This window comes from Thunnus maccoyii, chromosome 8 (genome assembly GCF_910596095.1).
Source record: "Thunnus maccoyii chromosome 8, fThuMac1.1, whole genome shotgun sequence".
Lineage (NCBI taxonomy): Eukaryota > Metazoa > Chordata > Actinopteri > Scombriformes > Scombridae > Thunnus > Thunnus maccoyii.
Window position 1 is genome coordinate 19,705,097 of NC_056540.1, and position 22,926 is coordinate 19,728,022.

The 22,926-nt window shown below is 39.5% G+C and overlaps 3 protein-coding genes across 4 annotated transcripts; 1 reads left to right on the forward strand and 2 right to left on the reverse strand.

The window, feature by feature from the left end:
• Window positions 1–12: 12 nt before the first annotated feature.
• dnajc4 (DnaJ (Hsp40) homolog, subfamily C, member 4) lies at window positions 13–6,899 on the reverse strand. The gene is made up of 8 exons (XM_042418660.1): window positions 6,804–6,899; window positions 6,231–6,304; window positions 4,916–5,040; window positions 4,532–4,622; window positions 3,944–4,125; window positions 2,360–2,527; window positions 1,382–1,468; window positions 13–1,245 (listed from the first exon to the last, which is right to left on the reverse strand). The coding sequence occupies exons 3-8, from the start codon at window positions 5,005–5,007 to the stop codon at window positions 1,149–1,151; spliced, it is 717 nt and encodes a 238-aa protein (XP_042274594.1). The 5' UTR covers window positions 5,008–5,040; window positions 6,231–6,304; window positions 6,804–6,899; the 3' UTR covers window positions 13–1,148.
• Window positions 6,900–8,763: 1,864 nt separating this feature from the next.
• Window positions 8,764–14,419, forward strand: nudt22 (nudix (nucleoside diphosphate linked moiety X)-type motif 22). Its single transcript, XM_042418647.1, has 7 exons — window positions 8,764–8,907; window positions 10,803–10,958; window positions 11,165–11,804; window positions 11,879–12,004; window positions 12,992–13,089; window positions 14,003–14,096; window positions 14,265–14,419. The coding sequence occupies exons 2-7, from the start codon at window positions 10,870–10,872 to the stop codon at window positions 14,409–14,411; spliced, it is 1,194 nt and encodes a 397-aa protein (XP_042274581.1). The 5' UTR covers window positions 8,764–8,907; window positions 10,803–10,869; the 3' UTR covers window positions 14,412–14,419.
• A 334-nt stretch (window positions 14,420–14,753) lies between these two features.
• Window positions 14,754–21,548, reverse strand: si:ch211-107m4.1 (heterogeneous nuclear ribonucleoprotein U-like protein 2). Of its 2 annotated transcripts, XM_042418644.1 has the most exons (12): window positions 20,853–21,548; window positions 20,539–20,711; window positions 19,265–19,341; window positions 18,871–19,107; window positions 18,605–18,717; window positions 18,231–18,497; window positions 17,295–17,417; window positions 17,055–17,156; window positions 16,012–16,180; window positions 15,091–15,309; window positions 14,954–15,006; window positions 14,754–14,848 (listed from the first exon to the last, which is right to left on the reverse strand). In XM_042418644.1, exons 1-12 carry the CDS (start codon window positions 21,303–21,305, stop codon window positions 14,768–14,770), a joined length of 2,067 nt encoding a protein of 688 aa, XP_042274578.1. In that variant the 5' UTR covers window positions 21,306–21,548; the 3' UTR covers window positions 14,754–14,767. The 2 variants fall into 2 exon arrangements, with proteins under 2 accessions (XP_042274578.1, XP_042274577.1); XM_042418643.1 differs by having other exon boundaries at window positions 20,539–21,548.
• Window positions 21,549–22,926: the final 1,378 nt, after the last annotated feature.

Below are 22,926 nucleotides of genomic sequence, written 5' to 3' on the forward strand. Positions count from 1 at the left end.
GCACGCAGGGAGTAATGATTGACGAGACAAAGTTGATCTTTTAATAATTTCTCACTGACGTCCCAACAGGGAGAAGATAAGGCAATCAAAAACAGAAAAAACAACAATCTGTAATATCTAAAAACTGAGAGGCAAAATGGTAAATGTTGGTACTTGAACTTGTTGAAATGAACAGTGAAGATGTTTTTTATCAGTAATCATCTTTCCATTCAGTTTGCACATTTCCACAGTCTCTGTATTATTAGTTACAGTTTGACTATAAATAAATTACTACTGTGTTACCCTTTTTCAAGTCATGATATTGATCATTCATAAATTCCATTTCTAACAAATGGAGTTGCGCCTCCATCTGATCATTTCTACAGTAACAGAGGATCAATAGAGGGAACAATGAGGAGCTGACCAGTGATATCCCAAAATTCGGCAGCTGGGAATGATGAACACACCCAGTGATGTGTCATGTTTTAACCATTTTACCCCTAAAAACATTCATGCTGAAAATGTAGACTTTGCATGTGCATCCTCCTCAATGCCCCCTTTACAGAACGAGTCCCATCAAACTCTTAGTACAGCGTCCTCTTGTGTGCTACCGGAGATGTGATTTTAATCAATATCAGTTTCTTTTAGCACCGAGAAACATATCAGCTTTACAACAGTCGCCTCATCATGACTCGATCAACACGTCTGAGTCTCACCTGCTTTGTTCCACCGACACCAAAGTCGATCTGAGGACGATAACATGTTACTTTGACTTCATTAAAGGCAGTTTATCAGTGTTCATTACGGCTCCTCTGAACAAACAGCGGAGAGGTTTGTGTACAAACTGCATCTAGATCCTTTGAACAGCAGCATCGGTATAAATGTTTTATGAGCAACCTTTAAAGTCCAGTTTAACACAGCTCAGCTTGGTTAGAAATAAACCATGAGTGACAATAAAGAAACCTTCCCACGTCACACCCATGTCATTCCCCAGCGTCACTAGCGAGGGCAAAACGAGGGTGTATCAACATGTGTAAATAGGTCAGAATAAACTTTAAAAACTCTAAAAACTACTACCACATCCAGTCAGCTGCATATTCCTCCTGCTGGCAGCTCAAACTTGATTCCCAGACGATTTCGGTCATCACGTAGCACAGCTGGAGACTCTCCTACTTGTTCTCTCCATCGTTGTTGATTTTGTATTTCTCCAGAAACTCCGCGTGTTTCTGCCGCAGGATTTCTGTCTGTCTCTTAAAGCCGTTGATCCTGATAAATAGCACAGAAATGCTTTTAAGTCCTATGAATCACACAGCCAATCAAATAGTTATCACATAATCAAAACAAATGTACTATTACCAACCAAATTATATCAAACAGGGGGAAAAGCTGTTTTTGCACAAACCTCGCTCTCTCTTTGGATTCATTGTATATTTCTGTGATGACTCGATCTTTCTCGTCCATGAAGTTATTGTGAACTTCCTCCAGTTTACTGTAATAGTTGAAGAAACGCTCGAGTTAAGACAATCTCAACAGAATAACTTTGCTTAACCTAAAAACTCGGAGCGCAGCAGGCGTCCTGTATGCTCAGTTGTTATTTATGAGTTTGTACAGCTGTGATAACAAGCTCTTCAGATCACAACCCAGTGAATCTCCACAAACACAAGTGCCACCGAGTCGGTGTGTGAAAACAAATACGAGGCCACAAGCCGCGAGGTTGTGCCAAGACACATGGTACAGAGACATGTCCTCAAACAATCCTCGCTCATCTGGAGGTTGAACGTGCAGCAAAGAAAACGTGAGAGTAGAAGCAGTAAAGGGAAAATGTGAATTCAGGAAATAATGTGACGGGCTGCAGCGGGAAGATCTGAATAACTATATTTTAATAACTAGACTTTAGATGTTTTCAAGTCTGTCTTAAAACAACAGTCAGGTGCCAAAACGAACATTGAAACATGTTTTTCTTGTAATCATCCCTCTTGGTCATACTGACCATTAGAAGATCCCTTCATAATGCATTTACAATGTAAGTGTTGGGGCCAAAATCCACAGTCCCCCATCTGTGCAAAAACGTATTTAAAAGTTCATCTGAAGCTGATATGAAGCTTCAGTCGTCCAAAATAGTCAAATCCAGTACATATCTTTCAACATTACAGTCTTTTTAGTGCCAAAGTCCCTCTTTTTGTTTCTATACTTCCACCGCAGCTCAACAGGGAAACACAAAGAGGGAATTTGAGGCTATGAAGACTGTAAATATGGCAAATATCCACTTGATATGACTAACTCAGACTATCCCTCAACTATCCTGCGATAGTTTCCCTTTTAAAAAGTCTTAACTAAAGTGACAAAGTAACGAAAAACACAGTAAGTTCTGTGTTTTTACCTGAAGAAGACCATGTGGGCTCCAACACTGAGAAACATAGTGATGATGCAGTAGCCCACCAGGCGGAAGTTCCTCCTCCTCCTCTTCTGCCACTCCTCTGCTGTCATCTCCTGAGCTTGAGAGTGACGGAACTGCTCCCAATAACGAATGTTGTCCTGCGCCATTGTACTGGTGGAGAAGCAGTTGAAGAAAGAGTGTGAACAGACACATTTCATGAGGGAAGCCTGACAGATTGGCGTTCGATAGAGAACACGACTGTTGAGCCAGTTATAAATGTGATTTAGGCAAATCTGTTCCAGTCTGGTTCAGTTGGTGTTTTTAATCAGTAGATAACATCATAGAGAGTGTGGTGTTGAAGGATTTTATGAGTTTGTCTTTCGATTCAGTTGCTGCCCATTGTTTTCATTGAGATTATTTTGTCAGATTTGACATTTAATGAAAACAAAGTGGCCAACAACAGTGAGAAAACAGAAATCTAATGAAATGTTCTGTGAATGACAATACTGGAGATTCCTGAAACATATGAATCTATGTATAAAGCCTTCCAACTGCGCAAAGACGTCATCATCATTCAATATTTGGCTGATTAATTAATTTGTCAAAACAACCACCTTCATGTCCTCATAAGAACAGACAACCAAACTAGAGCTGCAACTAACGATTCTTTTCTGGATTAACTGATTAGTTGTTTGGTCTATAAAATGTCAGAAAATGCAGAAAAAATGTTGATTATTGTTTCACAGAAGACTAAAGAAACCAGAAAATATTCACATTTGAGAAAGTGGCACATGAGAATTTTGACATTGGTCTTTAAAAATTACTCAAAACAATTAATTGATTGGCAAAATAGATGGCAATTAATTTTCTGTCAATCGATTAATCGTAAATCGTAATCTCTAAATCAAACTACCACCAATGAAATTAAGTCAATACCAAAGCAAATAATCAGCTCAAAATAATCCAGATTGACTGAGTTTCACCAAACTTATGTACAGTTAAATTGGTGCATTTGAAGGTACAAACGAGCGTTGTGTGTGTCTGGATGTGACTCTGTCAACGTTGGTCTGATCAGTCGTCATAAACAAATCATTCTCATAATGGGCTCAACAAACGTGATGTGTGTCCCTGACTTTAGTTAAACTTCTACTTAGTTGTCAGCTGACAGTAAACGAAAAATATTTTTCTGCCATTGCTTCACCAAAACCACAATCTGCTGAAGACTGAGAGATGCTTCGCACAGACACAAATACAGTTTGGCAGACACAGTTTCTAGATTCACGCACAACATTGAACAACACCAGAAGAATGAAACTACAGTATGCACGCTTCCATCAGGAATCATTTATACAAATATGAATAGAGGGGTGCAGTCTTCACAAGAGGAGCATTTCCCATGAGAGTGTGACAGAACGCAAACATTAGCCCACAGATGAGTCGTTTTTTAAATTAAAACTATAAGTTGCATTTATTGCTGCATCAGTTTTTCCCACACGAGCAGTGTTAGAGAGTGTGGAGGACGGTCAGCTTACGTAACACTAATTAACAACACAAGCTGTGACAGATTGTGTAGGTGTGTATCTTCACCTGGCTCTGTAGCTGGTGTGACTGGAGGTAGATCTGAAGGCCTGGCTCCCGCTGTAGGGGTGTCTGATTTTCAAGTCATACTCCTTCCTGCTCGGCTCCTTGCTGAGCACTCGATAGGCCTCGTTCAGCTCCACAAACTGACTGTGCAGCCCCGGGTTGGACGGGTCGCTGTCTGGGTGCAGCTGCAGTGACACACGACGGGCGGATCAGTAAGATTAAGTATACACACACACACACCGAACCAACCAACCAAGAGATATTCTGGTGCAGGCATGAGCTCATCTGTACATGTATACATAAGTAAAATGTAAAAACTCTTTCATTTTCTACTAAATGTACGCCTCTGTATGCTTTGCACTCAACTATGCTTCCTCTCTAACGGGTGAGTCATCGCACCCTTTGATTGTGCCAGAACCACTTGGTAAATATAAATCCTTATTTACACTGGTGACCACAACATGAAAACAGTGAAAAAGCCGACTGTGGGAACAGCAAACACATAGAAACTAGGCTGTGAAAGGCTGCCCTCATGTGGCTACACATGTTCTCTAAATACACAGCTCACTGAGGAGTGATGAGGACTCTTACCTTTTTAGATTTGTCAAAAAATGCATTTTTTATTTCCTCCAAGGTCGCATCAGTTTTGACTCCCAGGAGATCATAGTAGTTCACAGCTTTTCTGAAGTGAGAAAGCAAAACAATTCAAAACAGACACACAGACCTGTGAAAAGCAGAGCACTTGTTAAATCCAACACACACTGTCTGCTCCTGTTTTAACTGAATTATTATGTACTTTAATTACCTTTGTGTCCATGTATGCAAGCGTATCTTTTCTTGCTTTCATGTATAATGATATGTATGCTTGTATTTTATGTCATTATACATGTATTACTCTTGGCCTGAAGCACACTTTGTTGCTTTCTGTATGAAATGTGCTCTATAAATAAACTTGACTTGACAAACAAAACAGACCTGTATGCAGCGCTCTGGGAGAGCAGACGTAGTCCACTCTTGCAGCACCAAAGACAGCTCTGACAGAGACGCAGCTGAGCCTCCAACTGCATGATGGAAATGTCCTGAACTTCAACACAGAGGACCTGAGCAGAGAGGAGCAGCTGTCAACTACAGAACTGGTGTACAAGCAGACAATAACAAGAGAAGTAGAAAGACATTTAAAACAGGCAGACTTCAGACACGTCACTCTCAGTTGCAGCATTTAAAAGGCCCTAAAAACCTTTTTTTTCTCAGCTTCTTACTGTGAATGATTTGGTTCAACATGAATACAACACGTAGGGCAAGCTTGTAGTCTTGGTTATTTTGCATAAGAGATTTCTGTATTTGCTGCTTTGTCTTCTTTTGGGTTGCAAAGGGTCAGGGCTTAGTTGTAAAAAAAAAACAAAAAAAACGTGATGTCATATACTTCAGCATCAATCAGAAAAATTTGATTCAACATGTGGTGACAGTTTTGGGGCTGTTTGCTTATGTTACCTAACCAGGGTTTTTGTGTTTTAAAGTCTTAATAACAAATATCAAAGTTTTTTTTTTTTTTCTTCTGAACTTTAACTTTGATTTCTGCATATTTTGGTCATGAATATTTAAGGTTATATAGAAATATTTGGTGCTATGATAGGGACTGCACTCTGAATTCAGAAATCTACTTGCGGAACACTTTTGGTTGATTCCGATGTTTATTTTATACAAAGAGAAAAGAGAAAAAATAGAGACAAAAAACAAATGCTGGAGACGGTGTGGTAAAAATGTCTGGTCATTTTGATATTTACTAGACTTGTCTATTCATTTTATAATATGGGCAAAAAAATTGCCAAAGAGAAAATTACAATATTTGGTATAGAAGTTGCTTCTTCAGAAAATGACATCACTTTACTGTAATGCAGCCTTTAAAACAAGGAAAAGACAACACTTATGCCATATCAAAGTATTCCAATATCCAAAATCTAAGACAATATCTAGTCTCATATCACAATATCGATATAATATCAATATGTTGTCCAGCCCTATTTTGTGCTGTTGGTCAGACAAAACAAGCAAACTGAAGAAACGCCCCAGGCTCTGAGAAAACGTGAAATCCTTTTTTTTCTTTACATTTCATTTTACATTTTATAGACAATGCAAGACAAAGCATTTCATTGATGATGAAAATAATGTTAGCCAACCCCCATTGTGCTTAAAAAACAAGCAAACAATAAAAACAGTTTGTCATAAAGAAACACACTGTTGGTGGAAGAAGTGTTTTACCTTTTAACCTCACTAATAGACATGTTTTTACCTTTCAGTGTGTTTCCATTGATTGAAAATTATGGAGTCAGCAGCTGTCCCCTCATCTGGAAACACGTGACCTGACTGCGGACCAAAACAGAGGACGAGGTGAGTAAAATATTTCGAAAATGAATTTAAAAAACATATTTAAACAACCAGCTACTTCTTGGACCTGTTTTATTGTGTGATAAACACAACTTGTTACATTTAAGTTAAACACCACGCAGCTGTGTTACAGGGGGCGTGTGCAGTCAAATTACTTTTTTATACACTTCTAAATTAATCTGACGTGACTTTTTTCATCAGCTTCTACACCAGCTACGTGGCAACTGCTGGGTTTGTTTACAGATTACAAGATACAATGAACAAATCTGTCAAGTTACGATTTTGAAGCAAGAACACTTTGTTCTGCTACCTGAGCAGCAGAGCTAGCTACTGTTAGCCGGGTTAGCTTTAGTTATTGTTAGCCACTCTGTGCTAACGATGACGTAATTACAGAAAGATGGAGAACAAACATGAAACAATGCTCTGACATTTTTAAAAAAGTATAAAACCGCCAATTAAGAGTAGAAAAGTGACATACCAGCTGAGCTCAGTTTCATAACACGGTAGCTGAGCTGAGGGGCTGTTACATAAACTCAACTGTGTGAAGCTAACTGTAGTTAAACCGGAAGTAGGAGATTTATCCTCCAGAGGTGGAAGAAGTACTCAGATACTTCAGTAAAAGTACTAATACAACAATGTAAAAATACTCAATTACAAGTAAAACTCCTGCATGAAAAATCCTACTGAGGTAAAAGTACATAAGTATTATCAGCTTTATGTAGTTAAAGTATTACAGTAAAAGTAGTTTGGTCCCTCTAACTGATATATTATTATATATGACATCATTAGATTATTAATACTGAAGCATCAGTGTGTAAGCAGCATGTTACTGTTGTAGCTGCTGGAGGTGGAGCTAGTTTCAACTACTTTATATACAGTTAGCTAGTCTAGTCCAGTGGTTCCCAACTTAGGGGTCGGGCCCCTCCAAAGGGTCACCAGATAAATCTGAGGGGTCGTGAGATTATTAATGGGGGAGGAAAGAAGTTCTGATACACAAATCTGTTTTCAGTTTTATGGACTTTTTCTCTAATCTTTGATTTTTGGTGAAATACTGGATCATTTCATTATTTATTGAAATGAAAGCATGTGAGAAGTTTAGAGGTAAAAATCACTATTTGGTGGAGCTGTTATCAACTCATAGACATCTGAAATGTGACCCGACTACACAATGCTTTTGGTAAGATGTTAAAAGCCAAAAAGGTTGGAAACCACTGGTTTCATCTTTAACAATGTGTTGTCTTTTAAAAGCTTGTTATATTATCCATTGTGTCAAATCTTCATCTGAAAAGTAACTAAAGCTGTCAAATAAATGTAGTGGAGCAGAAAGTATAATATTAAAATTGTCTCTAGGGTTTTATTTTTATCATGACCAGAAGTCGTCGTTGATCTTTGGTGACTTGACAAACACAAACACGCCCCTGCACGTGTTTGTTTGCCAGGATTTTAACCCTGTGACTGCCGAGTTCGCCTACAGAGGTGAAACACAGGTTTTATGTGATATAAAAAAATACCAACATTTTCTGAACTCTACATGACACATGTTAAGTCTTTAAAATTGTGTATGATTATTTACATTTTACACAACTGTCGGTAAAACTATTTCTGATGATGAATCATATTCTTGCTCGCTGGGTGGCGGTAATTAACACATTTTGCCACCCGTAGATATAAATGTGTTCAGGTGAGTCGTCATTTGCGAAAACAAGGTAAACCAGACGCCACTTGGATTTTCATGCGCGTCTATTGACACTGTTACGTTACCGGTGCCTGGAGCGGCCAAAAAGGACGAAAGACTCGCAATTTTCGTTTTATTACACATCATGATTCAATGAAGTCTTGTTAAATGTGACGTCACCAAATAGCTCTAAGTTGATAAAACCGTTTCCATAATAGAAAGTTAAAGGGAAAGTCAGCTGAAATTACATTATACCATTCATAATCTCCTCATATTTGAAATGTCATAAAAAAAATCCTTAAGCAGTTTGCTGAAAATTTTCCTTTAATTTTCTCAAACACTGTACTGTTAAATAACCCCTAATTTAACACGGTCATAGTCAGGGTCATTATGAGACAATTATGGATGTTATTTATTATATATGTTATATATATATGTTATATTATTATAATGACAGTTGAACTGACTTCCCTTTAATTTTCTCAAAAACTGTACAGTAAAATAACTCAAGGGCCACACTGAACATTGAAAATTTCAGCAAACGTCTTAAAGAAAAAAAAGACCCTTCAAATATGAGGAAATTATGAATGGTATAATGTAATATGAGCTGACTTTCCCTTTAATTTTTTATTATGGAAAATGTTTTATCCACGTAGGACTTATTCGGTGACGTCACACTCAACAAGACTTCTATGAATCATTATGTGAAATAAAACGTGAGAAATTGCGAGTCTTTCGTGCTTTTTGGCCCCTCCAAGCACCGGTACCGTATCAGCGTGAACAGACGCGCATCAAAATTCAAGTGGCGTTTGTCTTGCCAACTTGTCACAAATGACGACTTACTTCACCGCAGTCAGAAAAAAGAGGAAGAAACTACAGTCGGGTCTGTTAACTTCCACCGAAGGAGGTAAGAGCTTCTGCAACTTTTAAGTCAGTAACAGACAGGTCTTGATAGTTATTCAGGCTAAAGCAGCACAAAACACAACAGGTGGTTTTATATTTTTACATGACAATCTGAGATATGCACTCTAATACCTCTGTTTGTTTATGCTGACGAGATCAGATAAACTGAAAGTTGTTCGTCACTGAAGTTATCTTAAACCTTAAAGAGATCCCAATAAACTCATAAATCTGTCTGATCCGTCGGATTCATTTACAGGCTAAAAACGGTCGTCTTGAAAAGTTATGTGTCTCTTCTCCATTGCGAGTAAAAGTCCTGCAGGGAAATCCTACTTAAATAAGCATTATCAGCTTGGTGTAGTTAAAGTATTACAGTAAAAGTAGTGGTTTGGTCCCTCTGACTGATATATTATTATATATGACATCATTAGATTATTAATACTGAAGCATCAGTGTGTAAGCAGCATGTTACTGTTGTAGCTGCTGAAGGTGGAGCTAGTGTAAGCGACGTGGGTGTGAGTGAGGGAATAAATCAGTCCAATACGTTTTGGGTTCTCCTGATAACTTCAGTCACGTTCAAGTACCGCTCAGTCAAGTCATCACACTTCTCACCCTTTTCTCTCCTTCTCCCTCAAAACTACCCACTGTCTGAACACAACAATATCACCCAAACACTGCATTACTAAACATATGCACAGTAAACTGATGTTTAACCTTTTACACAACTTTTGCCCATAAGACACAACTTCACTCTTACACTAGTTTCAACTACTTTATATAAAGTTAACTTGTTTAGTCCAGTGGTTCCCAACCTAGGGGTCGGGCCCCTCCAAAGGGTCACCAGATAAATCCGAGGGGTTGTGAGATGAGGGAGAGGAAAGAAGAAAAAACAAAGTTCTGATACACAAATCTGGTTTCAGTTTTTGGACTTTTTCTCTAATCTTTGATTTTTGGTGAAATATTGGATCATTTGAACAAGTTAAACTTCTGGCCACACCCACACCGTGACGTCACTACAGGTGTTTTTCATGAGATTTCAATATGCAAAACACCTGCTGTGACATCACTGAGTGGGTGTGGCCAGATGCAAAACTTTCTTGCAGCCTCTGCGGAGCACAACAAGTTTTCTCCTCAACATATTACCTGGTTGAGGTCAGCGACTTGGATAAAAATCCTCTATCACAGTATATATATTCATTATCATCACATACAATATATATTTCCTAGAAATAAAATCAGAAATTTGAAAAAGATAATCTTTAGTTGATAAATTGTTATGATTGAAATAACCAGACAAGAATGTCTGTTTCTGGATACTCCAGCAAATTAAATACCTGACAAATCAATCAAAAAGATTTTATTCAAGTACCAGAAAATGATTTATGAAATTCAACAGCATAAAGATTAGGGACGCAAATGTTACTTTCATCATAGATTAATCTGTCGATTAACTGTTCCACAAAGCCCAAGATGCAACTTAAAATGTCTTGTTTTGTCCACAATCCAAAGATCTTCATTTACTGTCATAGACGACTAAAGAAACCAGAAAATTTTAAGAAACTCTGTCCTTTTTTCTTAAGAAATTACTTTATTAGTTGGCAATTAATTTCCTGTCAGTTGACAGCACTAATACAGAAACTGTGCCTACAAGGGTTGTTATCTAAACGTTGAGCTCATGTGGATGTGGTGGTTTGTCATAAATGATTCAGCAAACAATTTCGCGCTGCCTGGAGTGTCTGTGTGGTGTTGACGTGTCTCTTTGTGTGACTGGAGCGGAAGAACAGGTCAGAAATAGTTTCTGACTTGTACTACACAGTAATTTGCTGCATTTAAATGCTCACAGATTCAGTATTTTTACCGCATTAACTGTTCAAAACGATTTCTATTGATAATTTCCAAAAGGAGACGACCAGAAGTAACTTCACAGAGCTGCATCACGGCAACAACTCCAGTCAATTCACAGTGAGAGATGATGGACCCTGAAGTGTCTGTGCTGCTGGACTGTGCAGCCTGGCGGGGGCTGCTGCAGGCTCAAGTGCAGGTGGAGCTCTCTGAAAGGTAGGACGATTTATAACACAACAGTTCTAACATGTGTGACGTAGATATTGGAGGAAAAAGTCAAAAAGAGAATCACTAAAACATTTTTGTAGATATGACACATGAATTCTACTCTGTATTCATTTAGTTCAATATAGTAGTTTGACAGAAATGAAAATGTATTTGTCACCTCAAATGTTTGAATTACTTCCTCTTTCTTCTGTCAGATATAACCGGCAGACAGATGCTGCTCTTGAACGTCACATAGAGGAGATGTGGTCAGAGCGGGTGTCCAAGGAGCCGTGGCTTTTCAACGGCGCCAAATTCAGGCTGCACTCTTTCAGCTTGGCCTCTCCTATGTGTCCCTCGTCATCCTCAGTTTCTCCCAAACGCTCACCCTGCACTCATTCATCCCATGTTCCCGTCTCGGACTGTGCAGGCGACCGGGAGGGCGAATTAGTCAACAGACAGGGAGAAATGGCTCGGAACAGTTTTGACCAGAGAAACGGGTCTGTGAATCAGACAGAAAACGGAGATGGTGTCACCCAGCAGAAAACCAGTACACTGAGACGAGCTTCCTCCACGTGTGACTGCAGAGCTCAGGAGGCCGAGGCGCTCCTCGCTCTGAGACTAGGTCTGACCTGCTACAAAGACTACCTTGGAACCAACTGGTCCTGCCGAGTGGCAGAGCTCCGTCGGCGTGGCGAAGAGGAGTTCAATGATCCTCTGGCGCTGCTGGCTCAGCCTCTGGGTGTGGGCGCCGTCCTGTGTACAGATGACGGACAGGTGGTGTTGATCAGGAGGAGTCAGAAGGTGGCGGAGGCAGGAGGGCTGCTGGACATCCCCGGAGGTCACCCGGAGCCAAAGGTGAGGAGGAATTGGAGGTACGTGTCACTAAAATATGCCTGATGTGTTACTCACACCGTTGCTGCTCCCCTCAGGCGGTGTGTGAGCGTCTGGGTCAGGCAGTGTGTGAGGAGCAGGTCAGCGTGGCGGCGCTGCAGAAGAGGCCGGAGGCTGTCGTTGCTGAGCTTTTCTCTTCTGTCTGCGCCGAGATCAGAGACGAGGTGGGTTTCTCAAAAGTCCACCTTTAATTTGTTAATTCATAACCTCTCGTGATGTTTAGTTCAGCAGCAGTTGTCACTTCATTGTTGTGACTCTTTTTGTGTCTGTGAGGTTCTGTGAAGAGTTTTGCAAGATGATTTAATAGAATAAAAACAAAAGGCGTAAAATAATTGCAGAGCTTCATATGTTCATTAATCTCTTAATGATTTATTGGTAACTAAATGAACCGAAGTCCATTTTTTTACTCCCATATGAACTATGGCTAACTAATGATAGTTTTTGTTATCAGTTAATATGTTGACCTAGAGTCCAAAATGTCTTGTCTAATTAACATCCCAAAGTTATAACCCAAACGCTGGAATCATTAAATATTTTTCCTTTAATAAAATAAATTAAATGATTATCCAATCATCACAACTGCTCAAGTTGTTTTAGTCCCTCAGTGAAAAACCATGAAACCTGCAGATAAAAGAAAAACTCAAAAGTCTCAATAAAAGATCAATAAAACAGCTGAGAATACCTGTACTGACTGGAGTCAGTTCTCATAGAAGATGAACTCCACTTGCTCACTTAAAGCAAATATGTGTAGAGTTTTTACGTGATTATATCATCTTTCAAACTCTGTTTGTTAGAATAATAAAGTCAAGACTTCCAAATCCTACAGATTGGCTGTAATGATCATCTGTGTATTTACATCCAACTGAACTGATGAACACTGTTCCCAACTACACACCACTGATTCACTGGTGTTATCTCAGTGGTGTTGTCTCCGTCATGGAACTATTAATAAATCCATCAGTACTCTTTGTATTTTAAATTCTAAGGAAACATTAAACAATCTTCACTCTTGCTTTGTCCAATATCTGAAAGAGCTGAGTCAGCATGACCAATACTTAAGCAAATATTTTGAAGAGTTAAAAACAGGAAAGTCCTTTGGAAACGGAAAGGTTTTGACCCTGAATCTCTCACTACTTCCTGTTCGTCTCCAGGTGAACGTTCCTCTGAGGTTCCTCGGAGAGCCCGTCCTGATGGGCGTCGCTCTGAATCACACCAGCGCTGGCAGACCGAGCGCCGAGTTCTACGTCAGGTACTTTAATCCTCCCTTCTCATTTGAATCCAATAAACATAGTGAAGAAATGTTTCCTCTTAAAGCAGGAAAATGAGGAATGAAAAGATGAATTACATCATTTATCATTAAATGAAGTGGGATAACGTACATGAACTGATCTTATAATCATAGGATTTGTTCGCACTGGTATTATTCAAATATATTTATATTCCCAATCCTGTAAAAGATCTCTGGGACAAAATGTTATCATATGAAAATGGTCATGAACCTTGGAAACAGTTTCCTTGCAATGAGGCATCTCTAAACAAAACCAATAGTCACCTAAGCTCCAGGACTTCCTGTAATAAACAGTCTGGTTTGAGTGAAGAATGCCAACAAAGCAAATATATCTATTTTTAAATTGCATGACGTGCTTATCTGAGAAATTTATACCTGACATTGTCGTAATCTCTTGAAGAAGACGTCTTAAATTCAAGAAAGGTAAAAAAACAAAACAAATCAGCACTGTGAGAGAGAAACCAGGTTGTCACCGTCCATTGACAGTGTTTGACTGGACATTATATTCTTTTAAATTTATTAATTTAACCTTAATTTAACCAGATATGTCCAATTGAGGTTTGCAAGGGAGAAAACAGGCAACAGATCGTAATAACAGGAATAAATACTAAAATAAGGCTAAAAGTACAATTATAACAGAGTAATTTACAATAGAATTTACCTCCAATTCTGCCATCGATATCTTATTCATTCAATTTAAATTTATTGTTCAGACATGATGGTTTTCTTTCCGATCTCTGTCTGTACATCAGGGACAGACAGCAGATATGTTGTGTGATCTGAGATAATAAGTGCAGGATGAACTCTGAAGTAAGTTTGTAAGTTGGCTTCATAAAGATGTAACGCAGTGTCTGATATATACGTGTGTCCTCAGTTGCTCACTGACATCTGATGAAGTTAGAAAGTTGTACTGGAAAGGAGGAGCTGAGGCCAACGAGTCAACAGATATCGTCTTCCTCAGCAGAACGGTAAGAAATCTCTAATACCAGAACAAACTTTCTGTTCGGCCAGTTGTATTATTAAAAACACTAAAGATAAATATCTAATCACACCTTAGAGACATTTGAAACCTCTCTAAGCTTAATATTCTGTGAAATATTTAGAAAACTGCATTTTGTTGTCTGTGATATTTGAAGGAGATGCTGCAGCTGGACAGACGCAGCGCTCTGTGGTCGGAGCTTTGTCCTTCAGCCAAAGGAGCCGTGCAGCTGTATCAGTCAGTGAAGCCTGACGGAGGACAAAACCTGAGCAAACAACCTGCTGCAGAAAATGGATCCAGATGATCAAATATAACAAAGAGAAACAGTTTTCATTCAAGTTCAGGGATTTATTAGTTTGACTTTGAGCAAAATGTGCAAAATGTATTTTTCATCATTTATACACTGTACAGAAAAAGTAGATTTTTACAAATATTTTGAATAAAAATTCTAAAAAGTGACCTTGTTTTTGTTATTAAATCTTTAAATACAACACCGATTATCTTTGATTGGTCAAAGCAGGAAGTGCAACATTTACTGTAGTTTTCTGTATGATATTATTTGAGTGGGCTCTCGTTCTACAAACTAAATGTCTGTAGAACTGATGTCCATGTAAACGCAGGCAGTTTGGTGGCTTCTGTTTCATCTCGCTCCGTGTTTCCTCACCAGTAACCCTCATAAGCACCGTAACCAAAGTCTCTGTTGTCGTAGTAGTAGCTCTGGTCCTGATACGCCACGTTCCACTGCAACGTAGAACAACACAGGATGAGGAAGTGGTTTTGTTTGCTCTGTTAAATTAAGTTAAAACCAGATTCATGTTCAGGTTTCGTGTGTTGCATATTACTCACATAACTTGGCTGTTGGCTCCACGACTGCACGTTGAACCCCGCGTCACCCCATCCTTCAAAGAAAATAATAAAATCACATCATCAAACATTAAACATCAAGTCTCCCAAAATAAATGTCTATTATTTCTCATGCTGACCATTTAGCCATCGGATCCGATGAGCGGGGGGAGGGCCGTGCGGGTAGGGTCTCTTCTTGTGGAGTCTGTGTTTCTTCTTCTCTTGTTTGGTGATGGGAGGCAGCAGTCTGCGTGCTTCGTCTTTATACTTCTGCAGGAGTGTCTGCGCCTGTTCCTGAGGAAGCTCAACGTACTGCAGCTCCTCCAGAAGGTCCCCCTTCTCTGGAAGACTGCAGCTCACTGGAGAGAGAGAGAGGAAGTCAAAATTAAAGAGGAATCACAGAAAATACATACATGTAGCAAAGCTCTTCATTTTTTCCCAAATTCAACAATGTCTTTAGTCGTAATCTCGATTAACAGATATCTGAAGATATTTGCATATGAATGCCGGATCTGTAGGCAACGGCACAAGATTTTGGTGCCAGAAGAGTTCTCCATTTGTAGCCCAAGTAGAATTGACCAGTCATGTTTGAGAGGGCTTTGGTTGCATGCGGGGAAACAGTGATCGCCTTTTTCACCATTCTCTGACATCTTATAGACCAAACAACTAATCAAATCAATCAACAATGGAAACTGTTTATTGCAACATTACCAGAGGCTCCAGTTTTTTTGTGATTCAAATTGAATAATAAAAGAATAATGAAATCTGCCAAACCACTGAACTGCACAGAATTACATCACATAAAAATAACACAAGTACCTGATAAAGTTAAATGTTCGTTTCTGCTTTCTCCTCCTGATTTCTCTCTTATCAGGGAGTCAGTTAAAGGACTCCCAAAGATAAGAGACTGAATAATAATTTAATGGAAATACCAAAAAATCTAAAAGTTTCCTTCGCTAAGAGAGATGACTGTTCACCACAGCTGGAGAGTGTCTGGAGAGTGTCGACTCCCACGTTTGGTTAGACGGTACTTAATCCTATAAACAGTGCAGGAGTCAGACCTTGCAGTTTGAGCAGTGCGGTCTCAGGGATCTGCTCCCCGTCTCCTGTCTGGTGCTGAGACAGTCGTCTTCTCCACTCCTCTGCTGAGGGGAAGACCACCACCACCCGGCGCCTGAAGCCCCTGAACAGCTGCAGCTTGTGACGCTGTGCAGAGAAGAGGATGTTGCACTGAAAAGAAAAGGATGAGAGAAGTGATGAAGTAGAGAACAATGTGATGTACTTTCCAGAACTGAACAAGTGCTGTCATTTCCAAACAAGTTTCAGTGCTTCAGTGATAAATTTATTCTTTAATACTTGTGACCTGATGAGTTTTGATATGACTTTTATAAATATGCGACTGTAGTAAACATTTTGTCTCATATTACAGTTAGTAATATGTCTTCAACAGTTTTGAAGTAAATGATTAGAAAAATAATGTACCGATGATTCATATTATCATTAATTCATTAACCAAACATGAACAAGACAGAGGTGCAGGATTTTAATTCAAGGACACTGAAGAGGTCCAGTGTGCTTCAACTAGTTTTTGTCGGATGGTTTAACTGTGTCCAAACCCCTCCCCCACGTCGTCTAGACTGGGGGGGGTGTCTGTCTGAAAAGTTTTGTGAATTTCCAAAACCGTCAGTCTCATATTCATGCCCGTGTCACACTGTGAATGGCCAGATATGCAGAGGTGAGAGCTCTCATTCTTCACACAGCTACATACTTCTGTCATTTTTATATGTGCAAATACAGCAAGTGACACAACACAAGTGCGACACCATGAACGCCTTCACGAAGTAATTGTCTAAAAGTGTCCACCTGTAACCCGTATCCCTGTTTCTATGATGCATCACGTCTCTCCATGATGAAAAACTTCTTGCCTCGCCTTTGAATGTGCCTGTTTGCCTTTAGATGTGTTCAAACAACACAAAACTAAACTAAAAAAAGCGTTTAAAAGTAGGTAAATATTTACTGGGCAGTTTCATAAGACACTAATGATACTTAACAGGGTTTTCAGAGATGAATTGATTGAAGTTGAGTGTTTGAAGTGAAAGGTTACCTGGTCAAGGATATAGTTGCCTGGAGTTTTAGCAGCCATCTTGATTAAATCAGTCAGGCACTGAGAGGCCTGCCGCAGCCTGCTGTCCCTCTCTCCACCGCTCTAAACACACACACACACACACACACACACACACACACACACACACACAACTCAGTTAGTCAGAACTCTAAAATGTCATCCGACCATCTCTGAATGCAAGTATGAGACGTGAGAGTGAAGACTGGAGGTTTGACTGACAATCATACATGTGAGCAGCTCCTCTGTTCCCAGCAGCCTGTAGTGTTTCTCTGGATGCTGCTGCATGAGAGTCGCAGCCCAGTGGCTCTTCCCAGAACCAGGAAGACCCACCATCAACACCACCTGTGGAGGAAGAGGGGAGAGGAAGATGAAATGTAACAACTATGTAAACTTACTGCACATGGAAATATAAATCAAACATTATATCCACAAACACTGTAAAGAGGTTTTCAAGAACTGATTATGTAAACTGTTATTGTTCTTTTTTTTCAACTTGTGACGAGTGCTTTTACTTTTAGATCCTGTCTGAAAATAAACAAGGACTGCTCTTTTTAAAAAGGATGTATTATGCACATTTCCAGGTCTATATTTATATTCTGGGTCTCTACTGGAATATCTTTGCATGATTTACAGTTCAAAAAACTCCTTATTTATCTCATACTGGCTTTATGCAGCCCCTCAGTTCAGCCTCTGTCTGAAACAGGTTGTTTTAACTCCTGTCTCTTTTCTGATTGGCCAGCAGCTGCCCCTCAATAGACTTCTGGAGGCTCTGAAGGCTACGTCAACAAACAATAGTAATCGGCTTTCACTTCTTTCTCTTGTTCTTTACTCGAAACTTCTCAAAAACATTAGTACTTGTTCAAACCGAAATCTGATCTGAAATATGAGAGTGGACAACACAAACAACACATGGAACAACCTTAGCAACATCCATAGCAACAAAGGCTACCAATAGACGGCTGTTTGATGAGACTGACTTATCTGTTAGACCATTGTGCTGAATTATTTTGTTTTTTTAAAAAATTTATAAACAAACTTCCACCAAATGGAATCATATACATACCTTGTGATACTGTCAAATTTGGTCAAATTGTGCCACATTTCTGTTACACACATTAAAATTGTTTGGATGGAAACCCGGCTACAGTCTCTCACCTCACACTGTGCTCTGGATGTAGGGGCGGATGTGGCTCTCATCCTCTGCCCAGCAGGGAGCGCCGCCACCGGTGTAAACCCTGGAGGGCTGGAGTACCAGGGAGGGGCCGTGGGGTCCAGGAGGAATCGAACTGAACAGCTCTTACAGAGGACGTGAGGGAACAGAGCACAGCCCTGCAGCACCGAGGCATCCAGGGAAAAGGCCGCACCCATGAAACGACCGTTCTTGTGGAAAGAGAGCTGAACGGTGTGGTCTGTGGAGAAAGACTGTGGGTGTACACGGCTGAGATTAGAGACCATTTCCATCTAAACTGGATGTGAGAGTTTCAAACAATATGAAGGAAGGAAAAAGTGGAGAGAAAATTGTTACTCACAGCGTAACAGCCAATGATATCCCCCTCTGAAAAAGGTTCTCCAAACTTCTCCTCCTTTCCAGCTGACACTTTTTTACCGCGCCTGTCATACGCAAAAGAAACTTCCTCTTCACCTGAAGGTAAACAGATGGAGAAAACAGCAAGTGACCATTTAAATACTTTCAACAAGAGCAAAAACAGACAAGAAAATATGTCTCTGTTAAAATAACTTCTCTCTCTCCTGTAAAAACCATAAAATAAACCCAGTAATGACCCGACATCCTTACCCAGCAGCAGAGAGGTGTTGGCCACTGACCAGCCGACTCTCAGGCCGTAGTGCTCAGTGCCGTCTCCGTCTTGTGTAGTCAACAGCTTCCTCTCCAGCCTCACCTCGAAGCCCACCTTGCCCTGTATCACCCCATGGGAGAGCCTGCAGCCCGACCACAGCGAGGGGAATCTGTCCCAGAACCGCGGCTGTCCACAAGCTCCATCTGGACCCACCTCAAAGTGGAGGTGACCGCCATCTGTGTGAAACAAGAAGATTCATAAAGCGTCTGTACTACTGACTTAAAACTTTTATCAAAACAAACTGCATCTTCAGGGACTATTTTTTTAAAAAGTTTGTTTGTTTGTTTCATGTTCTATTACCAGAGAGGTGATGAATGTTATCCAAAGACTTACATGGATCCAGTCTGACTTTATCTTTGTCTTCCTCCTCTGCCTCCTCTCTCTCCACTGGTGGTTGTGGTGATTTGGCTCTGGTTGAGAAAAACAAAACAAACAAATATGCTGCTTAATGACACCTCTCTCATGAAAACAATATTTTAAAAGTTCTTTTTAAGGGTGATGTTTAAGGTCCGATTCATGATGGGTTCACTGTTTTTAAATCCAAATTGTATTAAAATGTTGTTTCCCATCGTTTATGACGGAGAAACTGCAGCTCAACAGGGAAACACTGAGTTCACACAAAGAGGGAATTTGATGCTAAAGACTGTAAATGTGGCAGATATCCGCTTGATATGACTAACTCAGACTGCTGACGCCTCATATAAGCTTCAGATAAACTTTTAAATGCATTTTTGCACAAAATAACTGTGTGGACACACTGGGTTTTGGCCACCATCACTTACATTGAAAGCACATTTATGTTGTCTTAAAATTATGTTACACAGCCTTATAGTCATCTCTGCATCTCGTGTGAAAATGTTCCCGACAGGTACCATCAAAGTTGAGCTGTGGGGCTCGGTCACTGTAACCTTACTGCTGATTAGACAGAGGCAGAGAGAGAAAGATCTCAAGGAGAAAAGGCAGATAAGGATTCAGCCTTCAACTCTTAGAGAGTCTCTCCCCAGAGAGATTGTAAATTAATTACAAGAAATCTATTAGGGTTGAAGAATATGGGATGATTGTGAAGTGTGCGGCTGTATGTACAAATACTGACACTCAACCTCAAACAGTATCTCTTCAGCCTAGCAAACTGGGAGCATGTATTCTGGATATTGCGATAAAACTCTGAAAGACAACTTGTTCTCTGTGAATTCATCTTAAATTTCCACGACAGTTGGGAACCACTGGACTAAACTAGCTTACTGTATATAAAGTAGTTGAAACTAGCTCCATCTCCAGCAGCTACAACAGTAACATGCTGCTCTAACACTGATGCTTCAGTATTAATAATCTAATGATGTCATATATAATAATATATCAGTCAGAGGGACCAAACCTCTAATTTTACTGCAATACTTTAACTACATTTAGTTGCTTATACTCATGTACTTTTTCCTGCAGGACTTTTACTTGTAATGAAGTATTTTACATTTTTGCTATATTGGTACTAAAGGATCTGAATACTTCTTCCTAAAATACCACTTAGTATAATCCTGATTTATGTATTTTTTGCACAAAACCCTGGCAGCTCCATCTCATCTGGGGATGCAATGATTAACTTGTATTACCTTTTATATCGTATCTCCTCCTTGAACTCGTAGAAAGCTCTCCCTCTGTCCTCTCCAGGATCCTCTGCACCTCCCTGCTGCCTCCCCTGCTCTCCTCCCTCGGCTTGGCACACAGTCACCCTCTCTGAGTCACACTCAGAGTCTGGCTGTACGGTCTGCACACTATTTTTAGCCTCAGTCTGTGTTGCAGAGCCTGGTTGCAGACTGGTTTTGGGCTCAGTCTGTGTTGCAGGGCCTGGCTGCAGACTGGTTTTAGGCTCAGTCTGTGTTGCAGGACCTGGTTGCAGACTGGTTTTGGCCTCAGTCTGTGTTGCCTCAGTCTGTGTTGCAGAGCCTGGTTGCAGACTGGTTTTGGGCTTAGTCTGAATTGCAGAGCCTGGTTGCAGACTGGTTTTAGGCTCAGTCTGTGTTGCAGGGCCTGGTTGCAGACTGGTTTTGGCCTCAGTCTGTGTTGCAGACTCTCTGAACTCTCTGGCAGATTCACCGTCACACGGCGCAGTGATACCAACTGTTGCCACCGGTGATGAGAACGGAGCGGCGGCGGAGGCAACGACCTCCACCGTCTCCGCAGGTGTTGGAGGAGTCATTGAGTCGTCTTTTTGTAGTTCCAACTCTTCTCCACCGTCTTCTCCACCTTGTCCAGCCTCTACAGCGGACCACAGCCTGACTACCAGCTCAGCCTTCAGTCCTTTAGTGTCCAAATCAAGCTCTTTAAGTCTGGACCGCAGCTCGGCCACTTTTAACTTTTTGATGTCCGCTAGCTTCATCGTTGCCGTGTGTGAGTATAGACCCTGTTGCTTCTGGTTTCTAGTTTTAGTGGCTTCTTTAGTAAAGACAGGTACAAAGTAAACTCAGGAAAAGGTGCAGCCAAGTGCACACACCAAAACAACGATTCAATATGGTGCCCTACTTTGTGATTGGCCCACTAGTCCTCCTGTACTTCTTCTTCTGCTGTTTTCTGACAGATTGGACTCTTGTAGAAATGTTTACTGACACCCAGCGACAGAAATGTTACTACAACTGATGTTGACACGATGCATTACTTTAAATATTCATATAAATCCCCTCCAGACATTCATTAAGACATATAAAAATACTCTGGTTGGAACAATAATGTGTGTCTGATATGGTTTGTCCACAAAAAAGTATAATTGCCACTTTAAAATCCTTAAAATGGCATCTACTCCTTCTTCCTCATTCAAAATTAATATTATTTAGTCATTTTTTTAAGCAAAAGTGCCAAAACTTCAAGCTTACTTCAAATAAAGTCCATGAAATCTAATTGGAAGAACTGTTTGCCACTCTCTAATAGCTAGAACATATTTAGAGCTGCGGCGATTAGTCAATTAATCGATTAGTTGAAAGAAAATTAATCGCCAACTATTTTGATAATTGATTAATCGTTCTGTCATTTTTAAGAAAAAATGACAAAATTCTGGTTTCTTCAGTCTTGGGCTTTGGGAAACACTGATCAACATTTTTCACCATTTTCTGACATTTAAAAGACCAAACAACTAATTGATTAATCAAGAAAATAATTGACAAATTGATCAATAATGAAGATAATTGTCAGTTGCAGCCTTGTTTTTTTGTTTAAATATTTGTGTTAATTGTAACTCCCCAAGCTCAGAGTTTTTGATTTTATTTTATGTTTCTGTAAACTGTAAGATGTATATTTTGTGTTATGGTCAATTTTGTGGTAGAAAAATTTGTAATTTGTAATTGTAAAATTACTGACTGTGAATAAATGAAGGATGTTGACCTGCTGAAGGCAAAGTGAAACAAACTTAAAGCTGCATTCAGTGATTTTTGAACAATATTAAAGAAACATATGAATACTTATAGAATATATATACTATAACCATGAAAAAAATTCCAAAACTCAGCTCATTGCTGATTTCCACAATAACCAAGTTTATTGCAGGTAATTTCTAATTAAATCCAAGTTTTTATTAAAAAAAGGTTTGTTTATATTTCATGATCCCATTTTTCCACTTTGGTATTTTATTTCAGAATGCCACTCGTCATCACAAAGTTTTTTATCTGTCAGTCAAGACAAACAAATTAGATGTATTTATTCATCTTAATTCAATTATTTATTTCATAATACTTTATCCTCCTCTGACATGTTATTTAGTAATTATGACTAATGTGGCATAAAGTTTCACTTCCAGCAGGCACGATACATCATTAATATACCTGATTAATATGTTTTGTTCTCCACACAACTCCTGAAATAAAATCTGTCTTTTATCTCTAGAGGCTAAAAGTGAAAATTATATGAGTTTATCACTATCATTGATCCCTTTTACATAAAATGTAGGCATTTGATCAATTGTTTATATAGAAAATGTTGATCTGTAGAGTTTTATGTAGTTTGAATATGTT

What these genes read in the sequence shown, in the direction of transcription:
- dnajc4 (XM_042418660.1), bottom strand. Translation starts at nt 5,007, where the DNA reads ATGCAGTTGGAGGCTCAGCTGCGTCTCTGTCAGAGCTGTCTTTGGTGC. An exon ending in TTTTTGACAAATCTAAAAAG is followed by an intron (nt 4,126 to 4,531) that starts GTAAGAGTCCTC and finishes GTGTCACTGCAG; the next exon opens with CTGCACCCAGACAGCGACCC. An exon ending in GAATCCAAAGAGAGAGCGAG is followed by an intron (nt 1,246 to 1,381) that starts GTTTGTGCAAAA and finishes GCTATTTATCAG; the next exon opens with GATCAACGGCTTTAAGAGAC.
- nudt22 (XM_042418647.1), top strand. Translation starts at nt 10,870, where the DNA reads ATGATGGACCCTGAAGTGTCTGTGCTGCTGGACTGTGCAGCCTGGCGG. An exon ending in GCGCCGAGATCAGAGACGAG is followed by an intron (nt 12,005 to 12,991) that starts GTGGGTTTCTCA and finishes GTTCGTCTCCAG; the next exon opens with GTGAACGTTCCTCTGAGGTT. An exon ending in AGCGCCGAGTTCTACGTCAG is followed by an intron (nt 13,090 to 14,002) that starts GTACTTTAATCC and finishes GTGTGTCCTCAG; the next exon opens with TTGCTCACTGACATCTGATG.
- si:ch211-107m4.1 (XM_042418643.1), bottom strand. Translation starts at nt 21,305, where the DNA reads ATGAAGCTAGCGGACATCAAAAAGTTAAAAGTGGCCGAGCTGCGGTCC. An exon ending in AGCTGCTCACATGTATGATT is followed by an intron (nt 17,157 to 17,294) that starts GTCAGTCAAACC and finishes GTGTGTGTTTAG; the next exon opens with AGCGGTGGAGAGAGGGACAG. An exon ending in GCAACTATATCCTTGACCAG is followed by an intron (nt 16,181 to 17,054) that starts GTAACCTTTCAC and finishes TTTTCTTTTCAG; the next exon opens with TGCAACATCCTCTTCTCTGC.